General features: G+C 41.1%; 1 protein-coding gene across 8 annotated transcripts in view; it reads right to left on the bottom strand.

Moving 5' to 3' along the window:
* The window catches only part of ARHGEF6 (Rac/Cdc42 guanine nucleotide exchange factor 6), a 119,490-nt gene that overhangs the window by 46,734 nt on the left and 54,082 nt on the right, over positions 1-18,674 (bottom strand). For all 8 annotated transcript variants that reach the window (XM_027092496.1, XM_027092498.1, XM_027092494.1 and 5 more), the window contains 2 exons: positions 16,066-16,136; positions 239-333 (listed from right to left, as the gene is read on the bottom strand). In XM_027092496.1, coding sequence (XP_026948297.1) covers positions 239-333; positions 16,066-16,136 — 166 coding nt within the window. The remainder of the gene's footprint in view (positions 1-238; positions 334-16,065; positions 16,137-18,674) is intronic.

Genomic DNA, 18,674 nt, shown 5'->3' with positions numbered 1-18,674 from the left:
ACAGACAGAAAGGCAGATCGGCTCATTCCCTCCACAGCCAGAAGAGAAAGAAAGCCAAGCTCTCCAAAAGCTACATCTTGCATAATTTCTGTTGTCCTGACCATGTTCTTGGCAACCTGTGATCTGTGGAAATTCTTCTAAAGGGCAAAATCAATTATTCAGTGACATAAGAGTAATGACTCCATCTACTGACATTATCTTGCTTTGCTTAGCGAGAGGTTTAAAATATAAATCTTACTTGTTATTGGACTGCAGGGGTCTTAAGTAAGTAACAAGAAGAGACTGAAGTTCTTTAGCATACTCTTTTTCAGTGTCCAAGATATTCTGTAACACCTATGGAGAAACAAAGGTCAAGGTATTGTAACTGTCTGAAAAGTCCAAGGTAAAATGGAGTTTTAGATCTTTTAACCAAATTATCAGGAAAAAAAAGTCCTATTTATTCAGCTACACTGTAAGTAAGGAGCACAAAATCTGTAAACTACTCTAGTTTACTAGAGTAAACTACTAATCTAGTAAACTACTCTAATAATTGCATGACAACTGGTTATACTGCATAACTCATACGAACACATTTTTTCAGAATTACCCATAATTGGAGGGGCCTTGCCATTTACACAGTACTACTCAGAATGCTTTCATGTGCTTTAAATCATTTTATCCTCAGCAAAGGTCTCAGCTAACAAAGGATCATCATTCCCATTTTATGGATGAGGAAATTGAGACCAGCTACCTCAAGACACAGAGATTCAGTGTCAGGATAATTTCATGATAACTGATGTCAAACATCAAAAAAGATGTTTTTATATTATGTTCTTGAGAAAATCTTTAGGTGACAAAGTCTGAGGACACTGAATTTTTAAGCAGTTAAAGCTGGCTTTTTAATAAAGGTAAAAAGTGCTAGTATGAACATTTCAAAGAGAAAAAGAAGCTGAAATGTGAGGAATTTAACAAGGAAAATGATGCTTACCAGTATTATTAATGTAGCCAAATGAAAATCCTATCGGCAAAACAACCAATGTACAGGTCCATAACTTCTCTGCCCCCACCAACCCTGGGGTCACACCTCATTTCCCAGCCTCTTCTGGAGGCAGCTATAACCTTCATTCTAGGCTCCTAGAGATCACCAAGTTAATATTTTGGTGTATTTTCTCTCATATCTCCTAATCCATTCAACACAGATTTACTGAGTGCCTCCTTAGTGCCAAAGGCCATGCCTGTCCTTAGGGAGTTTCTACTCTGTCTTCAGAGGGAGCCATTAAACACGGGCTCACAAGACAATGTGAAGCATTCTTAGCCAGGAGAAGCCCCTTAGCCTACCAATATGCCAGACATATACTCACAAGACAGTGCATGATGATCTGCTATTGACAGGTGGAGTGGACAAAGCAACTGGAGGTCCAGGTAGCTGTGGGTTTTTTAGGAAACAACTGGACTGGAAGGTGGTCATCCAGGCTCTGCTACCAACGGACAGGTTGCTTCAGTTTTAAGGCTCATCTCAGATTATGACATCTCACCTACCTCAGGGACCATTGTGAAGAGGTAAGTGTGAGACACTGTACAGGTAGGTGCTGGGTGAGCTGGGAAACAGTCCCTCCAATTTAAGGGGTTAAAAAAGGTTTCTCAATGGCAGCACTATTGATATTTCAGAGCAGATAGCTCTTTGTTGTGAGCAGATGCCCTGTGCACTGTAGAATGTTTAACAACATCCCTTTAACAACATCTACCCACCAGATGTCAGTTGCATGCCACCCCCTACCCCATTATGACAACCAAAAATGTGTCCAGACATTGCCAGATGTCACCTGAAGGGCAATGTCACTCCTAGTTGACAAGGACATAGGCCACAGGGTGGCTTTAAAAGCTAGGGCTTAAGTTGTAGCCCCTCCTCCCAGCCACTCATGTCTACTTTCAGTTTCTCTATTCCTCAGGGAGGAGTGCCTACTCTCTAAAGGTGTAAGTGTAAATTTAAGGGCCTGGAGGTACCAGTGCTCTGTGAAATTAATCCAGGAATGGAACAGAAATGTTACCCCTATAGAAAGTCGAAGCACAACAAAGGAAATTAGAAACTATCTTGAGATGAATAAAAAAGAAAACACAACATCAAAACTTATGGGATGAAGTTCAAGCAGTTCTTAGAGACTGTAAATAGCTGTAAATGCCTACATCAAAAAGAAGAAAGAGGACTTCCGGTTTCCAGTCCAGCATTTAAGGCATTTGGAAGTCATCACTCCATCCTAAAAGCAAGTAAACAGTTGAACAACTAGAAAAAAACTTTGCTTACATCTGTCAGGGAATTGAGGTCACAGGCAAAAATGGTACACTTAAAATTGGAGAGACAGACAGGCAGATAGAGAATCATAACTTGCTGGACCAGAAGACCATGAGCAGAAGCCTCCGTGGGAAGTGGTATCAGGGTAGGAAAACCTGAACTGTAATTGATGAATTGCTGGGGGCTCAGTGCAGAAACACCTGAGAGTTAAAAACTCTAGGGGGGGGCTTCCCTGGTGGCGCAGTGGTTGAGAATCCGCCTGCTGACGCAGGGGACGCGGGTTCGTGCCCCGGTCCGGGAAGATCCCACATGCCGCGGAGCGGCTGGGTCCGTGAGCCATGGCCGCTGAGCGTGTGCTCCGCAACGGGAGAGGCCACAGCAGTGAGAGGCCCGCATACCACCAAAAAAAAAAAAAAAAAACTCTAGGGGGTCCAGTCACAGAGGAGCACACCCACACTTCTGTGACGTTTACCTCCAGAAGCTGTACCAGGTCATCACAATGAAGATAGGAGGAAAATCTCCCTTGTGCTTCAGGAGAGGGAAGGGAAAAGTAGCCATTTTGAAATTTACCAGAGCATTCTGTTCTTCAATAACAAGGTCTGCCCTCAAGAAAGTATTTTACCAAACCCTAACCTATTGGGGTTTTATCAGAGCCTAATATACCCAGGGGAAGAGAAATACCCTACTCCAGCTCCCTCCAGCCTTCCTGTCCTATCTAAGGGAGGGGAAAAAAGACTGAGAAACACTGCTGCAGTTCACAATCTAGGGACATAAGCTCACCAAAAGCCTGAGACCTAATCATAGGACTTGAGAACACTTCCCCTGACCCCATACCTTACCACCATATTACTAAAGGCCTATTTACTGCAGTTCCTCTTACCTAGTACATCACATCTGGCTTCCAACAAAAAATTACAAGGCATATGAAAAGGTAAAAAAACACAGTTTGAAGAGACAGAGCAAACATTAGAACCACAATCAGATATGGTAGGAATATTGGAATTATCAGACCAGGATTTTAATATAACAATGATTAATATGCTATGGGCTCGAATGGAAAAAGCAGACAACATGCAAGAACAGATGGGTATTGTAAGCAGGAATAAATACTGAGAAGGAATAAAAATGAAATGCTAGAGATCAAAAACACTCTAATAGAAATGAAGAATGCCTTTGATGGGCTTGTTAGTAAACTGGACCACTGAAGATAGAAGCTCTGGGCTTGAGGATGTGCCAATAGAAACTTTCAAAACTGAAAAGCAAACAGAAAAAAACCCTGAAAAATGGAACAAAATATCTAAGAACTGTGGGACAACATCTAAAGGTGTAACCTATGTATGATGAGAATACCAGAAGGAGAATAAAGAGAGAAAGGTACAGAAGAAATATTTGAAACGACAATGACTAAGAATTTCCCCAAATCAATGTCAGACACCAAGCCACAGATCCAGGAAGCTCAGAGAAAACCCAGCAGGATAAATGCCCCCCCTGCAAAATGTCCCCTAAGCACACCATATTCAAACTCCAGAGAAATCAAAGATAAAGAAAAAAAATCTTGAAAAAAAGCCAGAGGATAAAAATACTTTACCTATAGAGAAGTTAAGATAAGAACTATACGTGACTTGTCAGAAAGCATACAAGCAAGAGTAGAGTGGTGTAAAATATTTAAAGTGTTGGGGAAAAAAAACCCCACCAACCTGGAATTCTGTACCTTGTGAAATTTTCCTTCAAAAGTCAAGCAAAAATAGACTTTCTAGGACAAACAAAAATTGAGGGAATTTTCTGGCCAGCAGACCTGCTTTGCAAAAAGTGGGTTTTTTTTTTTAAAGTTCAGAGAGGGACTTCCCTGGTGGTCCAGTGGCTAAGACTCTGTGCTCCCAATGCAGGGGGCCCAGGTTCAATCCCTGGTCAGGGAACTAGATCCCACATGCTGCAACTAAGAGTTCGCATGCCACAACGAAGATCCCGCCTGCTGCAACTAAGACGCAGCGCAGCCAAATAAATAAATATTTAAAATTTTTAAAAATAAAAAAAATTAAGTTCGGGTGGGATAGGGAGGGTGGGAGGCAGATGCAAGAGGGAGGGGATATGGGGATATAAGTATACGTATAGGTGATTCACTTTGTTATACAGCAGAAACTAACAGAACAATGTAAAGCAATTACACTCCAATAAAGATGTTAAAAAAATAAAATAAAAAATAAAGATCAGAGAGAAAGAAGATGTTATAGGTTAGAAACAGATCTACATAAAGAAAGAAAGCATGAAAGAAGGAATAAGTGAAGATCAAATAAAAACTTATTTTTCTGTAAATCAACTATACCTCAATAAAAAACTTTTATTTTTCTTCTTAATTGATCAAACAGATAACAGTTTGTTCAAAATAATAATAGAAACAATGTATTAGATTATATATATATATATATATAAAATGCTTATGTGTGCTTATGTATAAGTGAAATGAATGACAGCAATGATACAAGGGATAGGAAGGAGGGATTAGGAACACTTTGTTATTGTAAAGTACTTGCACTTGTACCTGTGAAGCAATACAGTGTTATTTGAAAGTGGACTTGGACTAGTTCTAAATGTATATTGCAAACTCTAGGGCAATCACTAAAAAAGTAAAAAAAAAAATTCTAAAACTACACAAGCTACCAAAACTGACTCACAAAGAGGTAGAAAATCTGAATATCTCTATAACAAGTAAAGAGATTGAATTAATATTCAAAACAACTTCCCATAAGTTAAAGCCCAGGATGAGATTGCTTTATTGATTAATTTTACCAAAATTTAAAGAATTCACATCAATCCTTCACAAACACTTAAAATCCTGGCAAAGAAGAGTGTACAAAGTTAGAGTGTATACTTCTCAATTTCAAAACTTACTAAAAAGCTTCAGTAACAAGACAGTTTAGTACTGGTATAAAATAGATATATAGACCAATGGAATACAATTGAGAGTCCAGAAATGAACTCATGGTGAACTTATTTTTGACAAGAGTGCTGTGAACTTCCAATAAGGAAAGAGTAGTCTTTTCAAAAAATGGTTCTGGCTAAATGGGAAAAGAATTTGATAAAGAATAGATACATGTATATGTATAATTGAATCACTTTGCTGTACACTTGAAACTAACACAACATTGTTAATCAACTATACTCCAATACAAAATAAAAAGTTTAAAAAAAGGTATATAAAAAGTGGTGCTGGGACTTCCCTGGTGGTGCAGTGGTTGGGAATCCACCTGCCAATGCAGGGGACACGGGTTCAATCCCTGGTCCAGGAAGATCTCACATGCTGCAGAGCAACTAAGCCCATGCGCCACAACTACTGAGCCTGTGCTCTAGAGCTTGTGAGCCACAACTACTGAGCCCGTGTGCCACAACTACTGAAGCCCACGCGCCTAGAGCCCGTGCTCCGCAACAAGAGAAGCCACCACAACGAGAAGCCCAGGCACCGCAAAGAAGAGTAGCCTGCACTCTCCGCAACTAAAGAAGGCCCGTGCACAGTAACAAAGACCCAACGTAGCCAAAAATAAATTAAATAAATAAAAACAACCAAAAAACAAAAACAAAAAACACATGTACCCTTTGATTGTGCAATCCCTCTTTAAAGAAAAAAAAAGTGGTGCTGGGACCACTGAATAACTACATACAAAGACAGAATTACTCCTACTTCACACCATATACAAAAATTAACTCAAAATGGATTCAAGAGTTAAAACTACAAAACTCTTAGAAGAAAACAGAGGAGGAAATCTTCCTGATCTTGAATTCAGCAATGGATTCTTGGATGACACCAAAAGCACAAGCAACAAGAGAAAAAATAGATAAACTGAAATTCATGAAAATTGAAAACTTTTATGTATCACAGGACATTATCAAGAAAGTAAAAAGACAACCCACAGAATGGGGAAAATATCTACAAATCATTTATTTGAAAAGGTTCTACTATTCAGAATATATAAAGGACTCTTACAACTCAACAATAATCAGTTAAAAGTTGGCCAAGGATTTAAATAGACATTTCTCCAAAGAAGATATACAAATGGCCAATAAGCACATAAAAAGATACTCAACATAGTTAACCATTAGGGAAATGCTAATCAAAACCACAATACTACTTCACACTCATTAGGGTGGCTATAATAAAAAGAAAAAAATAGAAAGAACAAGTGTTGGTGAGGGTGTGGAGAAATTGGGACCCTCATACATTGCTGGTGGGAAAGTCAAAAATTGTAACTGCTGTGGAAAAGTTTGGCAGTTCCTCAAAAAGTTAGACATAGAGTTATTATATGACCCAGTAATTCCACTCCTAGAGAAATGAAAACATATGTCTGTGCAAAAATTTGCACATCAATTTTCACAGCAGCATTATAAATAATAACCAAAAAGTGGAAATAATCCAAAGGTCCATAAACAAAACCTGGTATATATCCATAATATGGAAGATTTAATCCGTCATTAAAAGCAATGAAGGGACTTCCCTGGTGGTCCAGTGGTTAAGAATCCGCCTTCCAATGCAGGGGACACAGGCTCGATCCCTGGTCGGGAAACTAAGATCCCACATGCTGCGGGGCAGCTAAGACTGTGCACTCTAGAGCCTGCACACCACAACTAAAGAGCCCGCGCACTGCAACTACGAGCCTGCATACCACAACGAAGATCCCGTATGCCGCAACTAAAACCCGACACAGGCAAATAAATTAATTAATTAAAAAAATACTTTCCTTCTTTAAGAAAAAAAAATGAAGTACTGATACATTCTACAACATGGATGAACCTTGACAATACTATGCTAAAAAAGAAGTCAAACACAAAAGAACAGATATTGTATGATTCAATTTATATGAAACATCCAGGATAGGGAAGACCCATAGAGATGGAAAGTCGATTAGTGGTTGTCAAGGGCTGGAGGGAGTGACTACAAACGGGTACAGGGTTTCTTACTGAGGTGATGAAAATGCTGGAAAGTAAGATGGTGGTGATCATCACACAACTCTGTTAATTTACTAAAAATCAGTGAATTGTACACTTTAAAGTGGCGATTTTTGTGCTGTGTGAATTATGTGTCATTATAGTTGTTATTTTAAAGTCAAAGCACAAATTTCTCATCTGTTAATAGAAACTTTTCTGTTTTTTCTCTGACTCCAAGTCCTCATCCAGTAGTGTCCTTCCAAACTCAAATGTGTCCATTGTTAGCGGTCTCTGCCCAGCTGGGCTGCTGTTCATTGCAATGTGTTAAATAATCATTTATACTCATGCTCAGCACTAGGATTCATTTTTTTATTCTTAAAAATGGAGAGAGCTGCACTAGAATTCAACAGTACCACATTTTATTAAGAGGTAAAACTCATAGGCAGACTACCGTTTTAGCAACATTTGTCTACAGTATTTGTATTGGAGGAAAAAGAGGATGGTGGCCTGGCTTCCCACTTATATTCAGGAGAGAATGAAGTCATCTCATCATCTCCTTTGTTCACATTTTTCTAAAGAGACCATGTCTGGTAATGAGCCATCTCACATCCTCAACCTTGCTTTCAAGCACTGTTGTCTGTAACTGTCACACTACCCAAAGTATAATGTCCATTGAAAAAAAAGAAAAACAAAACAAAACAGTCATTGCCTGAGGGAATTTTTAAATTAGAAAATTCACGGACATTATTTATATCACAAAATGTGATTTTTAAGACAATTAAACATCACTGCTTTAATTCCATGGTTGCTATAATTCAACATTCCTCCCCCCATTGAAACAGTTTTATTATTTTAACTTCCTTTAAAATGCTATCACAGGTAGTTCCTTTAAGAGAAAGCACTAAGATGTTGCAAGAAAGGTGCCAACTGTCCTGCTCCAGTGGATTTAATTGCTAGGCGAAGCAGCACACTTTCTAAGGGTTCCATCTGTGCTGGAACCACTCATATGGGACAAACGGAGGTAGGAAGGCAGACACTCCCTGCTGCCTTTGAGTAAGTTCTGGAGAGCTGAATGGAAACATACACTAAACTCATATTGTTGCAAGTCTTGAGGGTGGCTAAATGCTGACTTTACAAGCTAAATTGACACAGGTGATTAATGAGTCCTTCATTAAATAATGCAAAATTTGTTTGAATGATGATGTACTAAATAGCATTGCCCTTGCTGTGGTTTGATTAGTAGAAATGCTCATCAGGGTGGATGCCTGGGATTCTCTCCCAAATTCACTTGGCTTTTTATTGCTTTCCTCAATCTCAGAAGACCAACTGATGAACTGCGGAGACTGGTTCTTTATTTTTCAGGCCACAGGGCATCTACTGTAAAAGGATAAAAAGGGAAGCAGACAGAGAAGGCTATGTGTTCCCAAACAGAAGGCCTCAGTGGTGAGTCAGAACGCAAACAGTTTGGCAGGCCAACCAACTTCAGAGCAGTACAATCTGATCGAGATGAAATCCACTCAAATACTAAAATGGACTGTGTCCAGACATTGCCTTTGCCTCTCTGACTCCATCTTCACAAGGACAACAGAGTATCCTTTTGCTCAATTAACCTCTGACTAAATTCAGAATAAAACAGATGGTGAGAAGCCATAGAAAAAAGAGGTGGAGGCCTTTTGTACCTCCGTCCTGGGCTATTGATTTTCCAGTAAAATATATTTCCTCCATTTCCTGGAAAGGCTTTAGAGTGAGTTCATTTTTATAACTCTGTTTTCCATAAGGGAACAAGTCATATAAGTCTGAAGAAATTATTTTAAGAGGCTAAAATGCATAAACAAAAGCTGGAAACAGAGATACACCCCATGATAAAGGAAGATTATAATGGCCCCAGGAAACCTTAATCTAAGCAAAACCATCATATTATAGGAATTCTGAGATAAGTATGATGCCTGCAAAAATGGGCTCATGCTGGTAAACTCCTAGGAGATGGGTAAAGGTAATACACTACGGTATTTATGTCATATTTGACGTATATGGCAGAAGAGCTCGCCGGTTTACATTCAAGTGCAGTGATCAATTTCACCCCTCCAGGTCCTTGGTTTTCACAAAACAAGCAGCACTCTTGCCCTGTTATGGACAGATTCTGCAAAACAGAGATGGACTCTGAAAACTCTTGTCACCTCCCTGACCTCAGATGGAAGATATGGATGAGTTAGGCAGGAAATGGGTAGGTAAAAAAGAATAGGGGATATAGAGAAGGAATAACTGGATAGATGTGTAAGGTAGTTTAGGCTCGTGGTTTTAAAAAAGGGAGGGTGCACAGAGGTTTTTTAGGGCAGTGAAATTACTCTGAACAACACTGTAATGGTGGATACGTGTCATTATACATTTATCCAAACCCATAGAATGTCCAACACCAAGAGTGAATGGTAATGTAAACTCTGGACTTTGGTGCTAATGAAGGGTCAATGTAGGTTCATCAATTGTCACAAATGGTGGGAGATGCTGATCCTGGGGGAGCCTGTGCATGTGTGTGGGTAGGTGGTATACAGGACATCTCCAACCTTTGGATCAATTTTGCTGTGAACCTAGAACTGCTCTAAAAAATAAAGTTTCTTTTAGAAGGGTAGATAAGCACTAGAAACGCAGAGAAAATTCAGGGTGGGAGCAAGTGGGTAAATAGATGAGTGAGAGAGAAAACGGGGGTAAACAGAAGATGGGTGGCAGAAGCAAGAACTACAGGAGGCTTCCTGGGATTCTGATGTGATTGAACGGGTTTCAGATTTCTTCCCACCTTTCCGACCGCACGGAGGTTCTGGTAAGACATCTGCCACACGTTACAATAAAGGAGAAGAAAGTTAGAAAAAATAAATAATACTGGCCCTTACTGATTATATTTTCCTATTTGGATGTAGGGAGATGTCACCTCTCACTCTGCAGCTAGATGCTCATCCCCAGAGCTCAGTGCAGGCAGACCTCGTTTTATTGCGTTTTGCTTTATTGCGCTTCAAGGATATTGTGGGTTTTCCACAAATGGAAGGTTTGTGGCAACCCTGCATCAAGCAAGTCTATTGGCGCCGTTTTCCAACAGCATTTGCTCACTTCATGTCTCTGTGTCACTTTTGGTAATTCTCGCAATACCCCAAACCTTTTCATTATTATTATATTTGTTATGTGACCAGTGATCTTTGATGTGACTACTGCAAAAAGATTACAACTCGCTGAAGGTTCAGATGTTGGCGAGCATTTTTTAGCAATAAAATTTTTTTAAATAAGGTGTGTCCATTGTTTTTTAAGACAATGCCATTGCACACTTAACAGACTACAGTAAAGTGTAAACATAACTTTTATATGCACTGGGAAAACAAACAACTCATGTAACTCGCTTTATTGTGATGGTCTGGAACTGAACTGGCAATACCTTTGAGGTGTGCCTATATTAGGATTATTGTGAGTCTGGCCTATTTGTGGCAGCACGAGGGACTGCATTCTTACATTGGGCTGCACCAGTTGCAATAAATAAGAATTTCACCCTCCGAGAGGCATTTTGATGGGGATAGAAGAGAACGCAGTCCATTCTGTGACCTGCAGGGACGGACTGCAGGCACGCACATTCTTGCCTGGATGAATGTGCTCACAGGGTTCCCCCTGCCTGATTTCCCTTCCAGCTCTTCTCTGCTTATCTAAGTCCTGACATGGCATCAATCCTCTCTCCCATTCAACCTTTCCCTTTATTGGTTCTCAAATTTTAGTTTAGTGAGTATCAGCTCACCTCGGGGGGGATGGAGAGAAGGGGGCTGAGGGGGTGTTAAAAATGCTGTTTCCTGGGACCTATTGCCAGAGATTCTGATGTAACAAGCCAGATGTGGAGACCAGATGTCTGCAGTTTTAACAGTCTCCCTGGGGGCTTTCAAATGCAAAAGATCCCCCAACCACATTTGGAGCAACTCATTTTAGGACAGTTTATAACTTGACATCACTGTCTGCCACGTGGCTTATACCATCATGTCTGTCCTGTCTTCCCAGTGAGACCATGGGTGCCAAGACCTAAGCACTGCATGCAAATTAAGCCTGACAACTAAGCTACATAGATTCCTCTTTCTTTTTTCTTTTCTTTTTTTTAGTTTTATTGAGGTCTAATTGACAAATAAAAATTGTATATATTCAAGGTATACAACTTGATATTTTGATATATGTATACATTGTAAAATGATCACTACAATCAAGCTAATTAACACATCCATCACCTCTCATAGTTACCATTTTCTATTGTTGTGCTTATTATTAATTTTTTAATCCCTCCTGGCATGTAACATCAACTTACAATAGGCAAAGAGAGCCAATGAGAAGATTATTAGAAAAATAATTCAGAGAAAATGATATGCTTTTCCTCAGTAGTAAGAGAAGTTTAACAAATGGCAGTGAATTCTGAGGACAATGAAGGAAGCAAGGTCAGGAGCAGCAAAAGCCTCTAGGCTGCCATGTCCCTAAAGGATGAGCTAAACTCTCATTCAAAACAACGGGCCAGGAGAGGCCAAGCCTCAGTTAGATGCATTAAACATGCCCCTCTGAAGAAGGCAGGAAGGAAGGAAACTACTTTTTGACATGTACTGTTTACATCATCATTCAGTGCTAAATATTTTGTATTTCGTTGATGACTTCCTTTTAATCCAAGGTTTTTTGAGCTTTAAAAAAAAAAAAGCCTCATGGCAGATGCAGGTCTGAGTTGGGTACCCCATGCCACTCGTGATGACACCGGAGAACTTCTAAACATTTCAAAACTGATGTGCCACCAGAAGCATATCGAGGCCTAAATGGGGCTGAAATCAGCAGACAATCCCTTGGAAACCTGAAAAAGGGGAGAGAACGTCTGCAGACTTGCAAATTCCAAGAGGTCTCTATCCTGCCCAAGTTTACAGGATACGACAGTTAATTTTATGTGTCAACTTGTCTGGGTCACGAGGTGCCCAGATTAAATAATATTTCTGGGCACGTCTATCAGGGTGTTTCCAGATGAGATGAGCCTTTGAATCAGTAGCCTGAGTAAAGCAGATTGCCCTCCCCAATATGTGTAGGCATCATCCAATCTGTTGAGGGCCCATATAGAACAAAAAGGTGGAGGAAGGGAGAATTTGCTCACTCTGCCTGACTTCTTGAGCTGGGACATCAGTCCTCTACCCAAGGACTGGAATTTACACCATTAGCTCTCCTGGTTCTCAGGCCTGTGGACTTGTACCGAACTATACCACCATCTGTCCTGGGTCTTCAGCTTACACATGGCAGATCGTGGGACTTCTCAGCCTCCATAATCACGGGAGCCAATTACTTACAGTAAATCTCTTTATATGGATCCTGTTGGTTCTGTCTCTCTGGAGAACCCTGACTAATACACATGACCAAAATAAAGGAAGCATTTGGACTAGCAAGGACTCGCTGAATGCAAGAGCATAAGAACAGGTCTGGTCAGCGACAGTATTGTCAGGGTCTGAGAATAGAAAAATCTCCATGAAGGAGAAATAATGAAGAATACATAATTTCTGTTTAAAATACACACACACACACACACACACACACACACACACACACACACACACACGTCATAGGCGATATATATGTATATATGTGCACACGTGTGCACACACGCGCACACGCACACACACACATAGACATCTACCTCAAAGAAAGATTGTCATGAGATTCACCAAGATGTTAATAGTGATCATCTCTGAGTGGTGGGATTACAGGTGATATTTATTTTCTTCTTTATACTTTTCCTGAACTGTCTGACTTTTTTAAAATCATTGTTTACATAATGTTATGTAGTCAGAAAAGAAATACTTCCTGTTTTAAAAAAAATGAAGTAAAAATTAGTCACTACTGCCCTTATAGTACTAGCAACAGAAAATGTCTACAATTACTGACTCTTAGAGAGGATAAGAGTTAATATAAGATCATATGGGAAATAAAATTTGTTACATTTTTACCAAAGAAAAAAAGATCAGATGCGGACGTCTTACATGTGGGTGAACTTGATTTTCCAGGTCTCCAAATACTGTGGGTGAGCTAGAATTATTTTGGTTTGTCTACGGTATTCAACACAGATTGAGAGGGCAATCAGAACACTCAGAACATATTTTGAATTAGTTGCTGCTAAAAATTTGCCTAAATACTCAAAAATGTGAATTAGAAAAAAACACCAACAATCAACCCAAATCCCTTCACATGCATATCTAGTTACAACAACATGTCTAACTGGTCTCAATAATTCAGCAATATTTACACCACAGCTCTACAGTTCCTTCCCAGGCCATCATGGGCTCTCCAAGACCTTCTGTTTTATTAAGTTTGGTTTGAGACAAAATCTATCAAAATTTATATACATATATATATATTTTGGCTCAACAATTTAACTTCTAGGAATCCACCTCACAGATCTTTTTTTTTTTCACCTCACAGATCTTGATATACTTTGCCAAAGTTACACACACAGGATGTTCACTGCAGAATTGTTTATAATTGCGAGGAACCAGAAATAATGTACATGAACTCCAACAGGAGATGGGTGATAGAAACTACAGTACAGGGGCTTCCCTGGTGGCACAGTGGTTGAGAATCCGCCTGCCAATGCAGGGCACATGGGTTCGAGCCCTGGTCCAGGAAGATCCCACATGCCACGGAGCAACTAAGCCCATGTGCCACAACTACTGAGCCTGCACTCTAGAGCCCACAAGGCACAACTACTGAGCCCGCATGCTGCAACTACTGAAGCCCGCACACCCTAGAGCCCGTGCTCCACAACAAGAGAAGCCACCACAGTGAGAAGCCCATGCACCGCAACAAAGAGTAGCCCCCGCTCGCCATGACTACAGAAAGCCCGCAGGCAGCAAAAAGACTCAACACAGCCAAAAATAAAATTAATTAAAAAATAAAAGAGAAACTACAGTACGTCCAGAGTTGGTATATAGTATATATGGGGTTTACATAATGCCCATAAGAATCACAGAGGTTAGTCTGCCTTGGATAATCCCAGCATTTTAAATTGGTAGACTCAGCAGAGGCAGAGAGAGACTGAAAGCAGAGCGATGGTGTGCTCCAGGTCCGCAGGGAGAAGCAGCTACGGTAACACTTTCACCTACCATTTGACTGTGCCCTTCTGTTAAAAATTAAATCCTTGGGGGTCGCCTGGAAGCTAAAAGTGGTCAGAACCAGAGGCAGGGGGGAATTATGTGAAGGTGGTCAAAAGGTACAAACTTGCAGTTTTAAGATAAATAAGTACTAGGGATGTAATATACAACATGATAAATACAATTGACTCTGTTGTATGCTCTTCATGACAGTTGTTGAGAGTAAATCCTGAGGAGTTCTCATCACAAGGAAAACATTTTTTTTATTTTTTAAATTTTGTAACTCTATGAGATGATGGATATTCAATGACTAATTGGGGTCATCATTTCATGATGTAGGTAAGTCACATCAGTATGCTGTACACCTTAAACTTACACAGTGCTGCATGTCAATTATATGTCAATAAAACTGGAAGAAAAAAAGGAAATAGAAGGTAAATAAATAATTGAAAATGATATAATGTTAAGTGACAACTCAGGACACAAATTGTGTATATAGTATGATTGCAACTATGTAATAATATATAGCTATATAGGTGTAGGAAAAAAAGGCATCAAAATACTGCCAGTTTAAAAAGAAAAAGTGATCAGGGATGAAGGGAGAAGGGAGCCTAGCTCTGTTGGGTAACGTTTTAACCTCGGAAATGTAAGAGGACGAACAGTGACAAAATTATCCCCTATGATTATTGTCCAGGTTACCTATGAAGCTCCTACTTGATTCTTCATGCCAACTACTGTTCATGTCATCATTACAGAGCAAATGCACTGAAGAATGAAATTCCATTTTTTGAAACCAAATGTATAGAGAGATTTAAAAACTGTTTAGGGACTTCCCTGTCAGTCCAGTGATTAGGACTCCACACTTCTACTGCAGGGGGCACGGGTTCGATCCCTGGTCGGGGAACTAAGATCCCACAAGCCGTGTGGTGCGGCCAAAAATAAAATAAAATTTAAAAATAAAAACTGTTTATCCATGGACACATGAAAGGAGCACATAGTACAAATGCACATAGAGCATTGGGTGAAAATTGAAACTGTATTTCAGCTGTGATGGGGAAGATGACAGCGATACTAGACAGGGAGACTTAGAGGTCATGATGACTTGACCTTTTCATTGCTGACTGGGCCAAGTCTGGAAAGGAGACATGGAGGAAAGCAGAGAGTAGATTAAGGAAAAGGATACGATTTCTTTTTCAAATGGGAACTTATTTTGAGTATTGCACATGCCCTATTTATAGCTAATATATTTTGACATATCTGTGCTCAAGCCAGAGCCATCTCATTCCTCCCTCTGTGCCAAAGGGCAGTCTTCCCTTTGGGCTCTCCTCAAGAACAAGGTTGATAATATTTCAGAGGCTATCGTAACTGGTTGATTGATTCTAAAATAAAATCACAGTATGCAATCACTTAAAACGTATTGCATTAGAGGAACTTGGGAATTCACCTCCTAACTATCTGGTAAGGCTAGATCTAACTGCTAAATTTCCCCATAATGTCTACATATTAGCTGATTTCTCTTTTGCTGCAGTTTAGTAGACCTTGCTCTGAACCTTTGTGCTACCCTTGAATTTCTCAGTACAGTGGTTGTAAAACTTCTAGACATCTGTAACAAGCCTACAAATAAAAGAGCTCCACTGTCATTAGTGGAGACCCTTGCAATGCAACTTTCTCCAGTCTTCCACTGGTGTCGCCTCAACACATCAGTGGTTCTCCATGTAGAGAGTCAAGAAAATTTTTGTTCATCATCTGAACACTCACCACAGTATAATAATTCTTGGTAAGTGGAGTAGTTTCAAATCCTTTGACAGCCTTGGGGGAGAGAGGTCTCTCTGTGAAAAAGACATTTAAATTATGTTAATATTATACAGGTGTAAGATGAACAGTTTATAACATAGGGCAACTAACATACTATAAATATTGTCAAGTGGAAGGCTCAGTGGAAATGTACATTCCCAAATAAGTGAAAGTATAATCTTACTAAACTACAGCTGGTCAAGCTAGAGGTTTTTTTTTTGTTTTTTGTTTTTTTTTTGCGGTACGCGGGCCTCTCACTGTTGCGGCCTCTCCCGTTGCAGAGCACAGGCTCCAGACGCGCAGGCTCAGCGGCCATGGCTCACGGGCCCAGCTGCTCTGCGGCATGTGGGATCTTCCCGGACCGGGACACGAACCCATGTCCCCTGCATCGGCAGGCGGACTCTCAACCACTGCGCCACCAGGGAAGCCCTAGAGTTTCTTAATGACAGGGTCAAGGCAAGAATTTCAGTTCCAGTTTGGGCTGTTTCTTCACTCCAGTCTGCCTCTCCATTCAACTTATTCAAAACAGATAAGCAAAGCCAATGCTAACCAAATATGTATATTTGTATCTTGTATATGTATAACAAATATGTATATTTGTATCTTGCAACTTACTATACAAGAATAATAGCAGCCATCCTTTCTTAGGGCTATTGTGCCAAAACCAAAATAATCAGAATCTTTAATACACTGAAAACTAGCAGAAAATTCTTCTTTTATGTATCATTTTAATATCATTATGCTGTGCTATAAAAAGATGCCTTTCTTTTACAAAGTTCATCTTACCCATATATACACTAATATGTATAAAATAGATAACTAATAAGAACCTGCTGTATAAAAAATAAATAAAATAAAATTCAAAAAAAAGAAGCCATTTAGGTTATAGGTTCTCACTACACCTAATACCCTCTCTGAATTTTGCAAAGTGGTATTACTCAGGTACCAAGGGCCTAGAGAAGAAAGAAGATTTGGGAGAATATGCAGCATGTCCCTGCCTCTATACAAGACTTCTTGGTTTCACAGCCAAACACTAAGCTGCTTTAACACCCCCTAAGATTTTATTAGATAATTCAAATAATTTTAGTGCCACATCTCTATATGTGGTTTCTGATGAGTTCTATGAGTACGTAAACACACACTTCTGTCATACAGTATTTAAAGAAATATAGTTTATATAATAAATACTATATCTAGTACAATAACCCACAATTTTATTAGAACTGAAAATCCTAAACAGACCTGACTGGTTTTCAGAATATCCTATACTAGCCCCTCTCAAACACCACAGTACTCTGTGGCATATATTTACACTCTAAATGAAATAAATTTAGGGGCTTCCCTGGTGGCGCACTGGTTAAGAATCCTCCTGCCAATGCAGGGGACATGGGTTCGAGCCCTGGTCCGGGAAAATCCCACATGCCGCAGACCAAATAAGCCCGTGTGCCACAACTACTGAGCCTGTGCTCTAGAGTTCGTGAGTCACAACTGCTGAGCCCACGTGCCACAACTACTGAAGCCCGTGCGCCTAGAGCCCTGCTACACAACAAGAGAAGCCACCGCAATGAGAAGCCCACGCACCGCAACGAAAAGTAGGCCCGGCTTCCGGGAAGATGGCGGAAGAGTAAGACGCGGAGATCACCTTCCTCCCCACAGATACACCAGAAATACATCTACACGTGGAACAACTCCTACAGAACACCTACTGAACGCTGGCAGAAGACCTCAGACCTCCCAAAAGGCAAGAAACCCCCCACGTACCTGGGTAGACAAAAGAAAAAAGAATAAACAGAGACAAAGGGATAGGGACGGGACCTGCACCAGTGGGAGAGAGCTGTGAAGGAGGGAAAGTTTCCACACACTAGGAAGCCCCTTCGCGGGCGGAGACTACGGGTGGCGGAGGGGAGAAGCTTCGGAGCCGCGGAGGAGAGCGCAGCCACAGGGGTGCGGAGGGAAAAACGGGGAGATTCCCGCACAGAGGATCAGGGCCGACCGGCACTCACCAGCCCGAGAGGCTTGTCTGCTCACCCGCTGGGGCGGGCGGGGCTGCGAGCTGAGGCTCGGGCTTCGGTCGGAGCGCAGGGAAAGGACTGGGGTTGGTGGCGTGAACACAGCCTGAAGGGGTTAGTGCGCCTCGGCTGGCCGGGAGGGAGTCCGGGGAAAAGTCTGGACCTGCCGAAAAGGCAAGAGACTTTTTCTTCCCTCTTTATTTCCTGGTGCGGGAGAGGGGATTAAGAGCGCTGCTTAAAGGAGCTCGAGAGACGGGCGCGAGCCACGGCTAAAAGCGCGGACCCCAGAGACGGGCATGAGATGCTAAGGCTGCCGCTGCCGCCACCAAGAAGCCCGTGTGCGAGCACAGGTCACTCTCCACACCCCCCTTCCGGGAGCCTGTGCAGCCCGCCACTGCTAGGGTCCCGGGATCCAGGGACAACTTACCCGGGAGAACGCACGGCGCGCCTCAGGCTGGTGCAACGTCACGCCGGCCTCTGCCGGCGCAGGCCCGCCCCGCACTCCGTGCCCCTCCCTCCCCCACCCCGGCCTGAGTGAGCCAGAGCCCCCGAATCAGCGGCTCC

Source organism: Aethalodelphis obliquidens, unplaced genomic scaffold (genome assembly GCF_003676395.1).
Source record: "Aethalodelphis obliquidens isolate GAN/ISIS:26980383/991018 unplaced genomic scaffold, ASM367639v1 scaffold78, whole genome shotgun sequence".
Taxonomy (NCBI): domain Eukaryota; kingdom Metazoa; phylum Chordata; class Mammalia; order Artiodactyla; family Delphinidae; genus Aethalodelphis; species Aethalodelphis obliquidens.
The sequence above is the reverse complement of the archived record's forward strand: the minus strand, read 5'-3'. Positions and strand labels throughout refer to the sequence as shown.